General features: G+C 51.7%; 7 protein-coding genes across 7 annotated transcripts; 4 read left to right on the forward strand and 3 right to left on the reverse strand.

Annotated features, from left to right (window-relative positions):
• Positions 1-484: 484 nt before the first annotated feature.
• Positions 485-2,855, reverse strand: PG994_006132 (general negative regulator of transcription subunit 5; the record flags this gene model as incomplete). Its single annotated transcript, XM_066857541.1, has 4 exons — positions 485-545; positions 914-1,424; positions 1,479-2,541; positions 2,601-2,855. The coding sequence occupies 4 exons, from the start codon at positions 2,853-2,855 to the stop codon at positions 485-487; spliced, it is 1,890 nt and encodes a 629-aa protein (XP_066716810.1).
• Positions 2,856-4,860: 2,005 nt separating this feature from the next.
• On the forward strand, positions 4,861-5,617 carry PG994_006133 (uncharacterized protein; the record flags this gene model as incomplete). The annotated part of the gene is made up of 4 exons (XM_066857542.1): positions 4,861-4,867; positions 4,949-5,260; positions 5,318-5,511; positions 5,573-5,617. 4 exons carry the CDS (start codon positions 4,861-4,863, stop codon positions 5,615-5,617), a joined length of 558 nt encoding a protein of 185 aa, XP_066716811.1.
• Positions 5,618-6,430: 813 nt separating this feature from the next.
• On the reverse strand, positions 6,431-6,898 carry PG994_006134 (yippee-domain-containing protein; the record flags this gene model as incomplete). Its single annotated transcript, XM_066857543.1, has 1 exon — positions 6,431-6,898. One exon carries the CDS (start codon positions 6,896-6,898, stop codon positions 6,431-6,433), a length of 468 nt encoding a protein of 155 aa, XP_066716812.1.
• A 2,117-nt stretch (positions 6,899-9,015) lies between these two features.
• PG994_006135 (ornithine decarboxylase antizyme-domain-containing protein) lies at positions 9,016-9,943 on the forward strand (the record flags this gene model as incomplete). Its single annotated transcript, XM_066857544.1, has 3 exons — positions 9,016-9,176; positions 9,223-9,669; positions 9,739-9,943. 3 exons carry the CDS (start codon positions 9,016-9,018, stop codon positions 9,941-9,943), a joined length of 813 nt encoding a protein of 270 aa, XP_066716813.1.
• A 696-nt stretch (positions 9,944-10,639) lies between these two features.
• PG994_006136 (uncharacterized protein) lies at positions 10,640-12,271 on the reverse strand (the record flags this gene model as incomplete). The annotated part of the gene is made up of 1 exon (XM_066857545.1): positions 10,640-12,271. The coding sequence occupies one exon, from the start codon at positions 12,269-12,271 to the stop codon at positions 10,640-10,642; it is 1,632 nt and encodes a 543-aa protein (XP_066716814.1).
• A 617-nt stretch (positions 12,272-12,888) lies between these two features.
• Positions 12,889-14,071, forward strand: PG994_006137 (uncharacterized protein; the record flags this gene model as incomplete). The annotated part of the gene is made up of 2 exons (XM_066857546.1): positions 12,889-13,026; positions 13,085-14,071. 2 exons carry the CDS (start codon positions 12,889-12,891, stop codon positions 14,069-14,071), a joined length of 1,125 nt encoding a protein of 374 aa, XP_066716815.1.
• Positions 14,072-15,474: 1,403 nt separating this feature from the next.
• On the forward strand, positions 15,475-16,436 carry PG994_006138 (uncharacterized protein; the record flags this gene model as incomplete). The annotated part of the gene is made up of 2 exons (XM_066857547.1): positions 15,475-15,823; positions 15,961-16,436. The coding sequence occupies 2 exons, from the start codon at positions 15,475-15,477 to the stop codon at positions 16,434-16,436; spliced, it is 825 nt and encodes a 274-aa protein (XP_066716816.1).
• Positions 16,437-19,237: the final 2,801 nt, after the last annotated feature.

Genomic DNA, 19,237 nt, shown 5'->3' on the forward strand with positions numbered 1-19,237 from the left:
ACCGAGCTGGCAGCTGAGCCCCCTGTCCTGGACGCCTATTGTTTTTTATGTGCATCTCATTCTCAGAGCTTAAACCCATCATCTTTGTCAGTTAAGTAGTCAAAACCATCGCAACTCACTCACTCATCACAGAGGCACATATAGGCGTGGCCAAGAACCAGAACAAGTGCAGAGGGGAACGAACCCTGGGTCCTCATTGTCAAGTTGTGTCGTGACACGCGTATGCGAGTAGTAGAACATTGACGACCAGACCCTACGCCGACCAATCCATTTGGCAGACCAGCCCCTGATCAGACTCCCCCGGTGTAAATTGCAAATCACCTTCAAAATTGAAACGAGAAAATCTCTGTATGCACACGGGCCTCGGTATGAGCACATAACTGGCCTAATTCATTGCCACATCCACTGGGCTTAACCTAGCGAAAAGACGATAAGATTGCGTTGCCTTGGACTACTTCAAATCTAACTCCCAGACTTCGTCCTCCTAGACCTCGTCCTCTAGGTAGCGGTATGCGAATTTGAAGTCCGCCTTCCGACGGTTCATCCTGTACTTTGGTTAGCAATGAGTTCAACTCCATTCAGATCTCGCCGGCTGCTGCCCGCCTTCACGGACCTGGACCAGAGAGGAAAGGAAAACAGAAAACAAGCAAAATTAACGAGGGGGAAAAACCGCTCCATCGAAAACCCTGTATAGGGTACAAACTCCTGAAATCAACGCTGGGGCGGAACAACTCTATGGGGAAAACTCGGGAAAAACAGCAAATCGGGGATACAAGAACAAGAATACAACAACTATCGGGTACATCGAAACTCCCTCCCTCTCTCTCTCTCTCTCTCTGTCTCTCTAGTGCACTAGCACTATGCCTCCTCCAACGCAGCAAGGTAAAGAGCTTGCGAGAAGTATGCTACTGACCATGTGGACTCGTAATCGAAAAAGCGGTAAGTGCCTTGCTCGAACTCCTCCGTAATCGACTTGGGCTCTTCATGTCGCTGAAACCACGTTTGGTACTGCTTGTGGAATCTCCAACTCTGGTCCTTCAGCGCCTTGGCCGCAAGGTACTGTTGATATGTTCCTTGCTTGTAGTAGAAGACGTAAAACAGCGTATCGGGGTCAATTCGAGAATACAGTCGCGGGTCATCGAAGATAGCCAGGGGTTCCTGGGGATATTGAGACAGCGAAGAATGGCGTTGCTCAGGTCGATACTTCCGGGGAGCATCAGCATCCACAAGATCCGGGGTACTCGTTTGAGAAGCATGCATCATTCTAAGATGTGCCTGCGATGACACCGGCAGTTCGCGCTTCCTGGTGACATTGAATGAATCGAGCAGATCGGAGAGAGAAGCAGGCAGGTGATAGATGGACTCTTCCTCGTCATCCTGGTCGTCGGGCTTGACGCCGTTGGAGGCGCCATTCGTTTGCGGAGCTATTCAGATAATCAGTATGCCTTTGTAACATAGTGGGTAGTGAAGCCACCAACCTTTGGATAGCGAAACAGGCTGTGCAGGGGACTTGCCCGCGGCTTTGGAAGCTGCCTTCTCCTTCTTAGCCACAGCTGCAATAGCCGGTATAGGCTCGGAATTCCTGGAGTCGGTTATGCTGGAAGGCGCAGATGGTCTTGATTCTGAAGTGGCGGGCTGTATCGATGCGATGCTTGGGGAACTTGCAGCACTTGTCCGTACACCAGGTAGTGGCGAGACGCCTGTTGAAGGTATGACCGGGGCTGAGCCCGGAGGCGGGGGTAAGGGAGCGATGCCAAGGTTGTTCTTGTCCGCTGCCGCCGCAGCTGCCGAAGCATACTTCAGTCCCTCCCCAGCAGGCCGCGTCGGCAAAGAAGCCGGCTTCATGCTTGCGCTCGTGCTGCTGCCATTAGTGACGGTCGACAAGGGATTATGCAGCGTTGCCAGTGTCGGCAACGGGGATTTGAGTTGTGCAGACGGCCGTCGGCCAGCCGCAACAACGGCATCCACTGCTGTCCGCGTCGGCTTTCCGGGTAAGCTACTCGGCCGCGGCTCGCTTTCGGGAACCTCCTCTTGTATTGACTGGGTATCTTGAGAAGATACACGGTCATTATCGAGATTCATGCCAAAGACATCCTCGTCTTCTTGCAACTGCAATTCGTCGTAGAGCTCCTCGTCCTCGACGAAGTCGTCGTTCATGCCATCCGACACGTAATAGCGTATGCTCTCTTCCAGGTCTGTGACCTGGTCCGACTCGACACCACCGTTTTCCAGCGAGCGCCGAATCAGCTCCATCTTGGATTGATGCCATTTATGTCGCTCGATGATATGCTCGATTGCTGCTATCCGGTCTGCTTTCACTGTGTTGACCTTGCCCTTCTTCATGGTGGCGTGTATCGACTCGCTCTCGGCTTCCAAGGCCTCGATTTGTTGTTCCAGCTCGTCTACCATGCCAGCCAAGAACTCGCTCGATTCGACCTTGGCCTGCTCTTTGGGGTCGAGTTTCGCTTGAGCCGATAAACCCTCTTTGGAGTACGCTTTGGTCTTCATGGCCTTTTCCACGGCCTTGAACCTCTCCATTTGCTGGACGATGATATTTTAGCCATATTCAACTGCACGTTCAGGTAGCATTAGACACCAACCGTTTCTATCAGCTTTCGGTGCTCCAACAGCGGAGCCTTGTCCTTGATGTCATTGCTCGCCGCCCAAGTCTTTATCTGGTCTCGCAAGCGCTGGAGCTTCTTGATCTCACGCTTCAAGTTGTCCTCTAGCTTCTCCTTCTGGGCGGGATTATTCGATTGTTCTATTTTCTCATAAATCGCCTCGAATTCAGCTACGCCCTCGGCCACCTTCTTGAAGCATTTGTCAACTTCTTGCTGCAATTTTCGTGCTGCCATTTTGACAAAAGCTCCTGTGACGGAGGATGATAGAACGGGATAAAGATGGTGGAAGTAATGATTCTGGGATAAGGCTGTGTGCCTTGTGATTAGATGTAGGATTGCAATAAATCGATCGACGAGCTCGGGATGCGTCGGTCGGTCGAAAAGGGTTCGATGCCTCCACAAAGTGAATGCGGTGCGACTATGGCCGAGGCTGGGGGATTTTCGGCTGAGGTGGAAAATACAAGGTGAGTTGGCCAGCCAGGTGCCTGATGTGATGCTGCTGGGGTTTCGAGTTGGAAAGGCGATCCAATCGCAACGAGGTAGCCGGCAAGACAAGCAAAACCAGTTGCCGCTGGAGGGATGGTAGGTTGGATTGAATGCGAAGCTGCGATTTCGATGTTCGTCGCTCGGTTTTGGTTGAACCGAGGAAAAAACGAAAGCGGTGCGAATTTACGAAGGAGATGGCAATTCGTTCGTTTGCTCTTCGGCAGGCGCAAGTGGTGTGTCGAGTGAGTGAGTGAGGCTGGGGGTGCGGGAAAGGTCAAGTACCAGAGCTCTCGAAATCAGTTGAACTGGAGGATCGGTCCGGATCAGTCCAAGCAATGAGTTCAGTGATAAAAGCCGATAGATCGATGTGAATTCACCATGAGACTGTGTGACCAGCTTGCTGCTGAAGCGTGCTCGCAATTGCAATTTGTAGAACGTTGATACGTACAACGTGGATGCTGTAGGCATTTGACGTTCTGTCAGAGGTAGAGTGAGGTGGAATTATTAGAAGGTCGGGCCACTTATTCCAGTTAGCAGCGAGTAAGGTTGGGCCAGCCGCCCGCTACACACACAATTTACCTCATTGGCTGGAACAATGAGCATCAATCCCTAGCACAGCACAGCACAGCTTGTCAGCCGTACAGACAGTAAGTAGCAGGGGGGAGTGGCACAAAAGTGGCAGTGAGTCTGGGCTGGAAGCAACCTTGCCCCCAAACGCAAATTATCATTGATGCCAATCCTGAAATGTAGGCGCACGACCGGGGGAAGCCTCGCCCCAATCGATAGGCTATTAAGCAACTAATCAATCGACTGTTTACTTATTAAACAATTGATTCTCCTTCCTTTGGCTACGGGCGTTTTTCTTTCCTATCTTCTTTACAGCGCAGTCAATCATATCAATACAAGGCACTTTGACACTCTAGGTACCCCCTAGGTATGGATCAAGATGAAGTTTGAATACGCCGGCCCCAGCTATAGACTCCTGCTAACCTATGCCGCTTTCGCTAAGAAAGGGTCTATTGAACACCCTGTTTGTTAGAATCTTATCTTATTTGCTCCTATGCGATTCTGATAATAACGCAGAGGAGCAGAATTGGGCTTGATCGACATTTTGCTTCGGGCCACTGTCTCTTCTTGCCCCCTGACTCGTTTGTGCATCGTAATTTGAAGTATGAAGTATTATCCTATGGAAATCGATCACATGCATCTGCCACCCTCCAGCCCTTCGCAAGGTTGACAAAACACCTGGGTTGCAAACGCACGCCTTACGTGTATGCACGCAAGTGAAGAGGTAGGTAGCATTTATATAGGTGATCAATCAGATGGGTCGTCCAGATTGGATTATAAGCATCACATGACGCCCTGTTTGGGCGCATGACTCTGTTGCAGGACGAATAGATCTCGTTCATAAAAAAGCGTCTAGCATGCGATTGGACCAGGCCCCCTGTTCACGATCTGCCTTTCCCGAGAACAGAACGTGGACTCCCCCAATTGCGCATCTGCAGCTCATCTTCCACCCATCGTGACCTAACCTAGTAGCCAGCCAGGCTCCAGCCCCCCTCCCCCACGTCTCTCTCTACCACTACTTACCTCCCGACGACCGGACAACCAACCTTGCGGCTAGCTGTCTCCCAGCGCACATACGCCGCAGCAGCCGTCGTTTGACGTGGCAGCCACCTCACACACACACACAACCCGTGAGGCTCCACTCTATATATGTGCAGTGCGGAACGGGACATAAGCGAAGGCAAAGATGAAAGGTATGTAGATAAGAAAACAAACAGAACAAAAATATGGATAGAAGCTATCATTCTAATTGCGTGTTTGTCTCTCCCATGTAGCCATTCTGCAGCGTGTGCTGTCCGCGTCGGTGACGGTGGATAAGGAGGTGGTATCCTCCATCAGCAAGGGCGTCTTGGTGTTTGCTGCCGTCGCGCCGGGCGATACGGAGAAGGAGGCAGACTCGCTAGCGGCCAAGGTGCTGAAGATGAAGCTGTGGGATGATGAAGCCGGCGGAAGAGTATGGCATATCCCCTTTTCTCTCGGTGACCCCCTTGATCCAACGAGTGACCTCAATTCCAGCGTTAACGCCGTTACCTCTTATTTACAGTGGAAGAAGAGTGTACAAGATATCGAGGGCGAAGTACTGTGTGGTAGGTGTTTGACTAATTACCGAGTCTCATAATGAAGACGTATTGATCCTCTTCCAGTGTCCCAATTCACGCTCCTGGCCCAGACAAAGAAGGGGAACAAGCCCGATTTCCATGGCGCCATGGGAGGTGACCAAGCGAAACTGCTATACGACTACTTCTTCAGTAAAGTGCAGCAAGGCTATAAACCAGAGAGGGTCAAGAACGGCGTCTTCCAAGCCATGATGGAAGTTGCCCTGGTGAACGATGGGCCAGTAAGAAAATTTCAAGTACGATATTTGCATGCGTAGTTGCTTACCAAGTGTTACGTTACAGGTCACCCTCGAGTTGAATGCTGGGCAGAAAGCTCCAGCAGAGTGAAATAGACCGAATTTAGGAGGATTCAATTTCGGCGTTTAAGCCTTTCATTCTCGATAGATCGAGGGATACCCTACTTGCGTTGGCATTCATCTTACTCAAGCCGGCCGCGTCAGCGCGGAAGAAAGCTGATATAGACATTCCATTATGCGTATACATTGAAACAGTGTTCATAAAGAGAGGGAGGGTATCGACAATCTAGACAATTAATATGGACCAAATTACAGCATTTGCTTTGCTGGCCTCCAAATAACTCCCAAGTCAAAAGCAAATCCTAAACACCACAGCCACTCCCTGTGGCTCCTGTACGTGACGGTGTCGGGGTATAAATAGCCATGCAAAGTAAATTCTTAACCAACGCCCACTGTGACCTGAAAGTCGGATCGGACTGAAACATAAAAACTCAGTATCTGCTCACTGTGCTGTCATCCCCTCAGCGAGATAGCTGGGGGGCTTTGCGGGCGCGTCTCTTGGCCACAACGGCAGGGTCCCAGGTGCCTGAGAAAATATCCTCGCATTCATCCTCGTCCTCCGAATCGAAAACGACCGGTTCAGCATCCGGCGTCGGCTTGGCTTGCTGGGTCGCCGCAGACTCAAATTCTGGGACTCCTGGGATGATGGCGTCTTCCCAGTGCCTATAGTCCACCGTGCGGTGGGTTTCCAGTATGTATTTGCCGACTTTGTATTTCTGGGATTCCTCCTTTGCATCGACGTACTTCCATCCCACCTTAGCATGGCATATGTTGCACGTTACGTCGGCCACGATGTGCGAGCCTGTAACCAGCAGACGCGACTCCAACTTGCCGATTTTGACATTCACGAGATTTCCCGAGCCTGCTCCCCCTTCCCATCGTTCTCGGGAGGCGAGACGAGGTATGCTCTCCCATAGCGTCCGGTGAAGCCCTTGCTCACAATCTGCGAGGCGAAGGCCAGGTCGGTGGAGCACGTCGAGCACCGGATCGTGTCGGGGTGGACTTTCACAAGTCTGGGGTTTTCAGACTGCTGCTCCTCTACGCTCTGGACGTAATCGTCAGAGGAAGAAGCAAAGGAGAGCCGCGACGGCGCATAGGTTGAAGATGCCGAGGAACTTCCCACCGAGCTCGAGAGTGTAGAGTCTGTGGGCGAGCTGGATAGGGGCGGCACGGAAGTCTCGGATGGAGAAGTAGAAGGGCTTGGGCTTGCTGGTGAGACTTGTCGTCGTTTGAAGGGAAGACTAAAGCTCGGGAGCAGGTATAAGGGGTATCGTGGCGGTGGACCGCCGGGCCACGAAGCGCCGTTGGTCATGTTGGGTTAGCACGTTGCGTGTCAGGTCGGTTGATGGTCAGTCAGGCCTGCAGGCAGGTATTCCTAGATTATACTGGACCTTACTCAGTAACACAGAGATAGGCGGGTTGTGTGTGCTATGATCAAGACAATACGAGGCAACGAGAGAGTCGATACTCGATCTAAAGAGTGCCGTAAATGTTCCCCGCGTCACAGAGAGAGGAGAAGAAGCAAGTATGGTGAAACAATAGCACCATCTCTATGTTTCTCGACTTACACAGTAACCACAGGTAGGAAGAAGAAGTAGAAACAAGCTTCAACTGATCAGGAGAGGAGCGAGCCCAGCATGAATGCATACCCTCCCGAGCCCGAGGTGATTAGATAACAACGCCTTCAAAGCTAGCAGGAAGATAGTCAGTCATCAGGTCAGGTCTGGACGTCCCCTCCGGCCTCCGCTTATCGTTGCAACCCAAAGTCAACTTTATTAATAATTATGGCCTATGCACTGCCATGCAGCCGTGACCCCAGCTCCCATGCCGTCAACAACCAGAACGTCTCCGTCACTCGAGACCCTTGTCTCTCATGCCTTATCGATACCCGATTCAGCTTAATGGGGAGTGGAACCCCTCCTCCGCTTGGGAATGCGGGGCAACGCCGTCTTTGTTTCCTCCCCCCCAGGCAGGTGACAAAAGAAACAGGACACTACAAATCTGAATAAGAACTTCAAAGAGAAATACTAAGCTTGATTTCAGCTCATTAAAGAATATAAAAATCATTACATAGCTTTTTAAGATATAAGTAATATTGAGCATATTTTTAATACTTTCTTCCTCGTGTTTATAAGTCGTGGTAAGTCATTGTAATACTAGTAGTAATCAAAGGGTACTTCGGTGAAGCGTGTTCTTGGTGTATTTTTTTCTGCCCCCTACCTGCCTAATTCCGGGCCCAACAGCAGATGTGGAACGAAGGGGCAGCAGGAGGCTCTGGAGAAGGATGCTGGGTGCCTATCGTGCATGATACCATCGTACAACGCACAAAGACTCTAACGCTTGACGCCTCTGGATTACATTCCATGGCAACAGCCAAGATGGCATTATGCACTATTACTGTGATGGAACCGAAGAGAGGGCCCCTGAATTGACTGGGCTCTTCCTTTCGCACGCCAAGGACTTTGGTGACTACTGCTGTTCCAGCAACCGGTGGCTTCGGGAAGCAGTGGAACAATATCATACCTAGTAAATGTAACCCCGGAGGAGGCTAACGACGTGAACAAACATGGATGGAAAGCAAATACTGAAGCAATAAGCAATTAATCAACTCGTCAATGACGATCGCGCCGCGAGCGAGAGTGCGGTGTAAGCCGAAGCAGATGACTCGAATGATAGTGCCGGAGACCGGTGTGCCCCAATATTGCGTTACTTGCTGGACTCCAGCACCGAGCTCTTACCGGACATGATAGTCATTGACAGCCCTGGCATCATCTGTTCTCCGACAATTGGTGAGTCAAGATCGAACCACTCTGTAGTAACAAGAGAAGCAGCCCAGAGCATTTGCCTCTGCCTCGAACACTTGGAATTTCTTGTCCTTTGGGTTTTGTTGTGTAATATGACTGCAATAATTGCCAATTGAATACAAAGCAAAACGTGTGTGAGTTAATGGAAATGGTTGATTGTAAGGTTTGTGGCTCTAACATCTTGTTGCCACTAAGCAACTAAGGAGAACCAGGGTCGGTTGCTGGAGTCAAAGGCCGTTTCCAGAACTTAGCGGGCGCCTTGGTCGCATTGGTCGCATTGGCCGCCCAACCAGATCCACTCACCCCCAATCTGCATTGAACCTTCAGCTATTTCTGCTCCCTCCGCTCCCTCGAGTTCCTCCCCCAATTCCTGCTTTTGCTTTTTCCTGACCGCTGTCACACCAACACAACCCAGAATCCAAGACACCCATCAACGAAAGTCCAGAAAACAACCTTCACTTCCGCGATCTGCATCCACGAAGCCAATTCCATCGCATTCTTCCTGCACACGAGTCAAACAACTCCAACCGCCTAGCCACTGCCGCCGATTGTCTACGGACACCCAAGCTCACAACACCTCTTCCGAAACCTTTCCCAAGAACAGCCCTGGAGTCAACCGAGACCAATGGCGCCAATGAAAAATAGCAGTAGTAATAGTTTAAGTAGTAACTATGGCGAGGCCGTGGCGCGCCAGGCCAATGTCCTCGCCAGTTGCTACCTCGTCGACCCTTCAGCGTCGCTGAAGGGCATGCACTACTGCACTACCGTGGCTGCAGGGGCCGAGTGGTATTCCTGAGGTTCCTATCTCAGGTCTACCATCCCCTCCGACAAGTCCCCCCCTCGCGGCCATCACCTCGAACAACGAGCTCGCTTTGAAGCCCAAGGCCAAGAAGCACTCGGCCAGTTCGACCCGCCGCAACACCACCAGCCGCCGAGGGGGGGCAACACTCCAGATCAGGGAAGAATGTGAGAGATTCTTTTGCGAGACCATGAAAACCGTGTTCCAGGTTGAGGGGAACATGGCCGGTAATGGCTCCATCCTGACGGGTGTTCAAACACCACCTACACCACCTGACGATTACTTCACACCACCGTCTTCCTATTCCTCCAGCGTGGGCAGCCACATGATGAAAGGCGCCGCAGGGCTCTGTGGATGGATGGAGTTCTGGGACTACGTTGGAGGTGCTAGCTTCCGCGCGTTCATTGCCGACGACGGCGAAGAGAGATCCCTCTTTGCCTTCTTTGACTCGGGACTTATTGGTCGCGACTTGAAGCAAGCGTACGTTTCTCCCCATACCTAACCTGCCCACCCAACTTGCCGTATTCGCATACTAACTTGGCCTTATAGTCTTATCGGTTTGATTGAGCTCGCCGATCCCTTGGAGTGCTCCCGTGTCGTCATTTGCATGGAACGATCGATACCTGAGGACGACGCCAAAGCACTGATGAGAAGTCTTCAGTGGGTTGGCTTCGAACTCACAACACTGGACCACTGGTCCGGAGAACTGGATACTACCAGCAACAAGTGGTTATTCATGGGCATGGAAGTCTAGGAATTTCCGCATTTGTCAATTGATTAGGAGTTGCAATTTTTTCCATCGGCATCTTCCTCGTCCATCGCTCGATACCCGCATCGCGTGCCGGGTGTCTGGGGGATATGCGAAACTTTCTGGGCATTTTGTTCGACGCTGTTCTCGTTGTTTCTTTCATGTCTTGATTATGCATTGGTGACGCTGCATTTTGGCGTTTCCGTATTCTGATATTCGCGTTCGAGGTTGTTTTAGCCAATCTTGTGGTACGTACTCATGTCAGTCAGATTTCCGGTTACGAAGCCTAATCTGTATACTACCTGTCGTCCATTTGGTTATCCGGAGGATTATCAGTCGGGTATTTTTGTAATGGGTGAATTTTGTGCAAGGTTTTATATAGCTTTCGCGAGAGGGTAAAAGCTTTCAAAATAGGGGTCTGAATTCCTCATACATCAGGGTGTCCCTCTATAAACTGTGCCTTGATGTGCGACGCGACGTGAACGGTCACCTAGCTGCAAATATTGGATGGTATATTCGTGTATCCTGTCTACTCCTATCTGTCCTGAGATTCGTACTTCACGGTAACCTTGGGAGAATATCATGTCATGTGTCTTCATGTAGACCCTCTATAAGCCCAATAATCCCCAATTCTTTCTTTTCCGTTCCGTAGTTTGCTATCCGCCATTCACCATCGTTTGCCGTCTCCCTGTACTCCTACTTCTATAACTCTCCTTCAAATTGCCTGACCTCGAGCCCTTTTTCGGCCAGGTAATCCTTGACCTGCTGCACCGTGTACTCGCCCCGGTGGAACATGCCGGCGCCGAGCGCGGCATCCGTGGGGGTCTTTTGGAAGACCTCCTCGAAGTGGGCCGGGTTGCCGGCGCCGCTGGACGCGATGACGGGGATGCGGATGGAGCTCTTGACCTGGTTGATGAGCTCGAGGTCGAAGCCGCTGTTGGTGCCGTCGCGGTCGATGCAATTGAGCAAGATCTCGCCGGCGCCCATGGCCTCGACGGCCTGGACGAGTTCGACCACGTCCATGTCGCGCGTCTCGCGGCCGCCCTTGATGGTGCAGGCATACCAGCAGTACTCCTCGCCCCTGGGGCCGGGGAAGGCCGTGCGGATCGTTGCGTGTCTTGTGGCATCCTGCTTGGGCACGAAGACGCGCTTGGGGTCGACGGAGACGACCACTGCCTGGTTGCCGTACGCCCTGCTGATCTGCTCGATGGCCGTGTTGCCAAAGAGCTTCCGGCCCAAGCTGTAATATTCCTCAGCCGCCAGCACAGCATCGCTGCCAATGCTGACTTTGTCCGCGCCGCTCTTGAAGTACATAGTGGCGATCTCGAGAGCCGATACCTTGGTGCCATCCGTGTCGACGGTGTCGCGAATACCTCCACCAATGGTCAGGGGCACGAAGACGGTTTCTGCTGTGCGCCGCAGAATTTCGAGCATGGGTAGATCGGCAATGGGGCAGTCGCGGAAGGAAGTGATGTTCAGGAAAGTAACCTCGTCCGCGCCCTGCTCGTAGTATTTCTTGGCCATCTCGACGGGCTTGCCAAGATTCCGCACGCCGCGATCATCGCCTTTTTCGCGCACATCGTATTGGTCTCCTTTGGTCACGACCAGGTCGCCCTGATCATTCGTCCGCACGTCGAGGCAAGCTATAACGCGGCGCGTCAAGCCGCCCGTCGGCGCAGGGCCGGAGAGCTGCTGGCCCAGCGATTTGACACCATCGCCTGTGAGGAAGGACTTGAGGACCCTCAGACCCGCCACGCCGCTCTTCTCGGGATGGAACTGCGTGGCCAAGATGTTGTCCTTGGCCACGGCGCCTACGAAGGTCTCATTTCCATATGTTCCAGTGGCTACTGTCCACCCTTGCGCCTCGAGCTCTCCAGCCTTGTAAGGATATTTGTAGCTGTGCACGTAGTAATACTTGCTGCCTGGTTGTAAGTCGTGCAAGCTTTTCGAGCCCGAATTCGCGCTGTTCCAGCCGATGTGTGGCACGCTCTTATCCTTGTCGTCGAACCGGTCCAGGCTCCCTTTTATGAGTCCCAAGCCCGGGACGCCCGGGTCCTCGACGGAGCCTTCGAATAATGCTTGTATACCGACGCAAATAGCCATGAAGGGCTTGCCTGCGGCAATGTGGGCATTGACCGCGGGCAGGTAGCCAGCCGAGGCGAGCTGCGACATGCAGTAGCCGAAATGGCCGACGCCGGGCAGGATCAGCTTTTCGGCATTGGCGACCTCTTCGGGGGAGCGGATGAAGGAAACGGTGTAGCCACACTTTTCGATTGCGTTGGAAAGGGAGCGAATGTTGCCCGCTACATAGTCGAGCAGATAGACTGTCGGCATAGCGGCCGTTGGATGTGTGTTATACTCCTATGGCAGGGACGCAGAAACGACGGCGAGTTCGTACACGAGAGCAGGTAACGGATATGGTAGTGACGGCGCGATTTGAATAAACACTATTGTCGCCGTATCAAATAAAAATAAAATAAAACTCCTGGAAAGAGGTTTTATACTTAGTAGGTAAGTCTGTAAAGCTTCGGGATCGACCTGGATTTAGGAATGAGTCAACGGGCAAGATAGGTGGGCGGTTTGGAGTAGAAAACATTCGCCAGACAGCTCTCTCTCTCTTCAGCTGATGGAGGGGTAGCAAGCGCTGGTAACTGCCCCGCCATACCTGGAAATCAGAGCACTTGAGGTATCCACCCAAACCGGCAAGTACATTTGACTGATGCACGCCTTCCTCCGTACAAGCAAAGTACATTTTTGATGGAACCATTGACCAGACGGATGCACGAACACCAACTCAATCAAGCTCAAGGCTCTGTCACCACGTTAAGCAGCGATATTCGCTTATAGACCCTATGCCAATCTGCCCATAATACCACTCGAAGCTCTATTAGCTAAACATTCAATGCAACCCATCTTCAAGCCCTCCACGTATTCAACTACCCACCGCCTTGATGGATAACTTCCACCAGCCAGCAGCTTTCAACGCCACTAGGCCAGATCCAACCCTCACTAACACCCCTGCTTCCCTATCTCTTGACAAGGAAGAAGATTCGGACTGGGAATATGAATATTCTACTACAGAAACAGAGGTTTGCTCCCCAACAATCTCTACCCTCACTTGTCATTCGGAATACTCACATCAGCCAGACTTACTATGTGACCCTGGACATTTCCAAGACTGATTTCATCAGCAAGCAACAAAAGACAGTTATGAACGGTCGCGGCGGTCTGAAGGAAAAGTCCCACGATGAGATGCTAGCAATCAGATTCAGCGAGGACCGCGCTAAGTTCAGCAGAGATCCCACCGCAGATGACGACGAAGGGGATGGCGAGTTTGCCGATCAAGGCAACGACCCAGACGCTACCGAAGAAGTCCAGATTCTTGAGCTGCACTCCGCCAACCCCGTTATATCCTACCGAGGTCGGATATATGAAGGCCAATGGTCAGAGAACGTTGGCTCCGAAGTGATTCTCACTCAGCACAATGATGCCGAGCCGCTGCCCGCCATCCAGCAGCTAGATGGCGATATCGACCTCCTCGCCGTCTCTTCGGCCAGAATCATGACCACGGAGAAGGTACTGAAACCGATCAATGAGAAGACCATGCGTCGGCAGCGTAAGATAATGTTTGACGAAGACGACTACGAGATAAGTGACAGCGAGAATAACCAAGAGCTTCTGGTGCCAAGGCCGGAGCCGGGGGCTTCGCGGGCTCGGGTCGAGCAGGGCGATTTCTTGGCCAAGTTCATTGAACTCAAGAGGAAAATGGGGGAGACCGACGAGGTAACTGTTGTTGCTAAGACCAAGGAGAATATCAGTCGAAGGAAGTCGACCAAAAAGCCACGTCACGGCCAGCGTGCGAGAAGGAACCAACTACTCGGGGGCCTTCAGCCTCAACAGAATGCGGAAGTTGGTGGGCGAGCTGGCTCTAACTCTAGAACCATGAGCTCGGATGAAAATGGGTCTAGATCAACTCCAGCTCCCCAGCACGAGTTGCATGGTACCACTACGATGGGCATAAATCAAGATGACGATGGGCAAGTGGGCAGCGGTGATGCCTCAGATGAGGGTGACGACCAATACCAAGCGTCGGGTGATTATCCGGATCACGATATGGACGTTGATGACAACTAGGCAAACCAACAGGGTTACGCATGCACAAATACCCCTTGGATTATATCCACAGTATTGGATATGGAGGCTGCCTACTTTCATAAGAGTAGTCCGCTAAAGGGTCGAAGACAACTCGGCATCAACTTCAGCTTACATGCCACACAGCGAAGCATTAGAATGAGGTTTAATTCTGCTCAAATCCCCAAGAAATGTGTTTTTACGCAACAGCTGGGGTACCAAGCTTTCGTGTTTTCCAAGCGACATAATCCTGGAGTCAGGCTATCACAGACTCGGAATAAAGATCAAATACCATTTTATCCAAACAAGCCTTTCTGGTTTACCGAGGCGCGGGTCAGCGACTCGAGTAAGCTTTTCAGGGATCACGAGCAGGTGGCGTAGCTGAGATATCTCGTATTGGACGACAACAAGCCGGGGATTATGATAAAGTCGACAGATGTTGCGTCGTACTGCTATGCGTATGCAGGGCAATAAAGCCTGGGTATTCGGGGGCTTGATCATGCCTAAAAGTTTATTTACATGGCAACTCGTCCCATGCCCCCCTCAAGCTCAAGCGAGGAGACATCCATGGACCAGTCAGAGGTGCCTCCCATACTAGGGGCGAACAAACCTTCCAACGACGAATGACTCGAGGCCTCTGCTGAACTGTGATTTCCCTTCCGCATTGCCGGCTATGTGTATCGCCACGACTGGTAGCAAAGTTTCTTCAGATAAGTCCATCAATGGGATCATCTTGTCCTCAGGCACACTTTCCAAATCGGGATCCAGATCCCCCAGCCCCCCTTGCAGTTCGTGTGTTAAGATCGGCCAAACCCACCGAGGCATCTCCATCGGCTAGCATGCGGGGGCTGCAAGCGTAGCCGATGAGAATTGTTTTTCCTGGGCACATTGAGTGCCAGTGACTGAACGGTTGGAGTTTGCCGGGTATGCTGTGCTGGCATGACTGCTATAAGGTATAGATAACCCCTTTGGGAAGAGCGCAGAGATAACACCTTCGTCGTTTACGCGGTACAACAGGACGATAGTTGCCTACTTTCTTTCTTTGTTGTTTTTAACCGGCCTTGACCCAGCAACTATGATTGACTTCGCGGCTTCAAGCAAACCCGTGGTTGATTCCTTGGCTAGCTTGCGCGTTCGTTCGTCCCAAATGTTAGTCAAGACTCAGGAGCGGCTAGACACCCGTCTACTGACGTATCATTGTTGATGAGAGGCGCCTTCGTAAGGTCATATAAGGCCTTGTTCCACCATGTTTCCTCTGGAGGATCTAATGCCAGATTGCTGCAAGATGAGCTCAAGCGTATGCTCTTCCGGCTTCCTAGCAGCACCACCACAGACGGCGTAACGTCTGTTATGACTACATATTCTACATTCGCTTTATTATCATTGGTGCCCATTCGCAAGCAAGCATGAAGTATTCTCACCCGGCGGCGGTATGGTGTGTTGTTGCTGTTTTTGAGCTTCTCGTCGGCGGTGCTCTCGCGGGCAAGGGTGGTGATGATGGTGATGGTGGTGATTATGCTTATGGTTATGGCGGCGGCGGCGGCGGCAAGATGTGCTTGATGGTGGCCCTCACCAAGGTCCCGAAATGTGCCCAGAAATGCTTCATGAAAGGGGCGCCGGACATAGGGTGCGACGGCACCGACTTTGCCTGCCAGTGCTCTCAGCAGGCGTCCTTGATGGCGGCCATTGAGGGTTGCGTGAAGGATGGCTGTCCTTCGAAGAAATACCAAGATGTCATTGATGGTGGCCAGGCAGGTTAGTGTAGTTCCTTGCTCCCTCCCTGACTATTGTACGAAAGAAGGTAGAGAGCCTCTGCTGACGATCAAACATTAGTGTGTGATTGCGTCAGCGATTGCAGAGCTCGGCTCCGGGGGGCGCCAGTGCCTCGGCAGCCGTCAGCGGTGGAAGTGTAGTCAGCGGAGGAGGTGCAGTCAGCGGAGGAGGCGGTGGCAGTGGTTCGGCGGAGGCGACCGCTGGCGCCAGCGGCAGTGGAGGAGGAGGGGGTGGTGCAGCTGGAACCAATATGCCCCCTCCAACCCCAAAACAAACATACACGCCGAAACCGAAATCGACGCCAGCCCCTGCTGCGTCGGCTTCGGCTTCGGCCTCAGCCTCGGCTACTGCTGGGGCAAGCGGTGGCGGCGAAGGAGGCGGTGGAGTTGGTATGTCGACGTACGTAACGGCGTCGGTGACTGCGAGTGCTGGCGGAGGCGGAGGTGGTGGTGGTGGCACTTACAAGACCTCGTCACCGGCCGTGGAATCTACTACCCTATCGACGCCTCCTCCTGTTGTGACGGCTGCCGCGCCTAGTTCCCAAGCTCCCATCGGCTTGCTGGCTGGAGTTGCCGTGGCTATGGCTCTGCTATGAACGGGGGGTTGGATCATTGTCACACCACAGACTTGACACACTAGCGCTCTACGGGTTCATAGACTGAGAGAGTTCCGAAGAGCGGCCTGCGTAAGGCTATGCTGTGAGCATACTGCCTGCTCATCGGGCCGCCACCACGCCTCGTCTGTCACTACGATTACGTCTCTGGCTACGAGCATATCTGGAATTAATACAGTGGACTTGGAACTGTGCTATAGCGATTGCGATGGTATAGGTAAGGAGAGTTGAAAAGGGGCAGTAATCTGAAGGGGAGTTTGGGGAACTCGGGAGCGGAACGACCACGGGATTGATTGACATTTACAAGACATTGCAGCAAACTGAATTACTTAACTGTATTACTTTAGCATACACTGCGCTGGCGCTCAATTTGACATTATATATTGACAGGTAGCAATGCTGGTTGGCATCCCTCTGGTCAGGGGTATCATCCATCTCTTGCCCATTAACAGTTCTTGAAGCAGATATAATCGGATAATAATATGGAGCATTCCAAGGACATATTTATGAAGACGAGATTTGGTCTCTTTCGTATGTAACGTTAGTGATGAGTAGCACCGAAGCCAAGTGTTTCCATGAAATCGACGGCCAGCTGTTTGCGTTCATGCTTCTTTACATCGGTGAAACCTCAAGCGAAAAAAGAGGATCCCATCAGATGTAGGCTAGGCTCTAAGCATCGATTTCACTCAATCAGTACCTGGCGATTGCCTCCTCTTTCACCGAGAAGCCCGAGTCCCAATCCCTCTGAGCTGCTCTTGTGATCAGGGGCTAGAGGTGCCACATCCGAGCGCAGTTTTGCCAGGGAAAGGTGAGGCAGATCAATCAATCCCCTAGGGATTGGCATCATCCAAAGGGCCTCATATGAAGTCCAGTGATGCTCGATGAAGGGACGTGTGCCGAATCTGATCGTGACACTATGTCAGTACGTTCCAAGAGGGTGCCACCATAGCATGGATAGAGTAGCAAGTACCCTCTCTTTCCTGTCACATTGATCCCATACACCGATCGCCCCATCGCATCGCGATAGACCAACCGAATAAGAAAATAAAAATGTTCTCCTGTTCGGTAACAGTCGGTTGGCATTCGCCCCCTGCGCGAACCGGTGATCTTTTTGGTCTTCACTGAGGCGGCGGCGATTGTCCAGTCCTGCACATACGGCATGGTGTTTCCTCGAGTGTTTGCAGGAGTATGTGTGCGAGGCAAGCATGCCGATTAGATGGACGAGGCAACAACGTTTGGGAAGTTGGGAACCATGGGATAAATCTCCCATGCATCATACAAAGCACTCTCATCGAGTAGTTCAAGTAAGGCGTCCCTGATCCGGACAGCTCTTTGACAAGTCAGATCTTCTGGCTGCCTTACTTATCCGCTCTGATCTCAATAGTTCCGACCTGACTGGTATGAGATTGGTTCGCTCCTTATCATGCGCATCTCGAGACCCGTTCGCCCTATCTTGCAGTTAGAACACACATCTTCTCCTGGTCATACGGTTTCAGCCAGTAAGAAGTAAGAAAACATAACAAGAATAGCACACACCCATACCATATTCGAGCCCCACTGACACATTTATAATGAATGCAGTTTGAAAAATACATCGCATTTTCCAGGTTAGGGGTAAAGGTTCACACCCTCATTAGCCAAGTATGCAAGCTTACTGCAGTAGCTTCCCAGCCAAAGAGAGCCTTCACTAACCACATATCGTACCGTCATACCCCGGGCTAGCCAGGGCGGTCTCTTTCAAGTCCCACTGACCCGCAGTGATTGTGTGAGGCTCAAGTATGCTGGTCCGTTAAAGCCGAGTCTGAACTAGGGCACCAAAGCGGTAGCCTTGATTTGATAGAGGGTGGCATGGCGCAGCATCAACCGCACCGAGCTTTGATCACGGTCACTCAGCCACAGAGTTACACGCCATCGTTGCAGTAGGGCACCTGGGTGAAGTAAGTATTGTTGAATCGATCCATAGAGTCTGAGCAAGTATACTATACCTACTTCTCACCATACCAAGTGGTGCTTTGTCCGTTGATCAAACCACCTTAGATTCGGCTTTCTGGCAATTTGAAGTAAGCTGTGTTTGCTCAGAAGTACATCGTGAGATCCAGATTCATTCATGTTGCCAGCAGGTTGCGAACATAATGCCAAGACAATACCTGGTAGGCGTATAGTGTGTCAGCCATTATGCGGGGTCTGATGCGTCTCCTTACATGTAACCAATAAAGTCGCTGCAGTACGTGCTTCCTCGGGATATATGGTATCAACAATGGTGCTAGTGGCAAGGCTGACTGTTGTGGCCCATGGCGAGGGTATCCTAACATTAGTTAAACAATAACATGATGCAGTATAGAAAACCCGACGATACTATGGTATGATAATCTACGATGATGTGAGGGGAAACAGAAATGGCCCCATCCCATTGGTGTATCGCTTAAGACCCCGTGTGCTTTGAGAAACGTGGCACCACCACTTACCCATAGTCTGGATAGAGTACATACTGAAAAGCAACGCTGCAGTGCCATGATTGGTACCTGCGTTGCTGCCCAACTTGTGTACCGGTTGGGAGAGACGGGTTTACTATAAATCGTATATAAAGTAAAGGAGCATCAGTAAAGCTTTGCCCGAGATACTTGCACGAAATAGGCATCCGTTGAATTTGCCTTGGCCGTACCGAGCGAGGATGCCTAGGAGATGTTCCATGCAGATCAGAACTTCTTGATGGGCAATTTCAAAAGTTCGATGCAGCGGCATTGCTTCCAATCCTCTACCATAACACGTCGGCGTCAATCCTG

The sequence above is a fragment of the Apiospora phragmitis genome, assembly GCF_038363925.1.
Source record: "Apiospora phragmitis strain CBS 135458 chromosome Unknown utg000006l:1.0-5683423.0:1.0-5690449.0, whole genome shotgun sequence".
Lineage (NCBI taxonomy): Eukaryota > Fungi > Ascomycota > Sordariomycetes > Amphisphaeriales > Apiosporaceae > Apiospora > Apiospora phragmitis.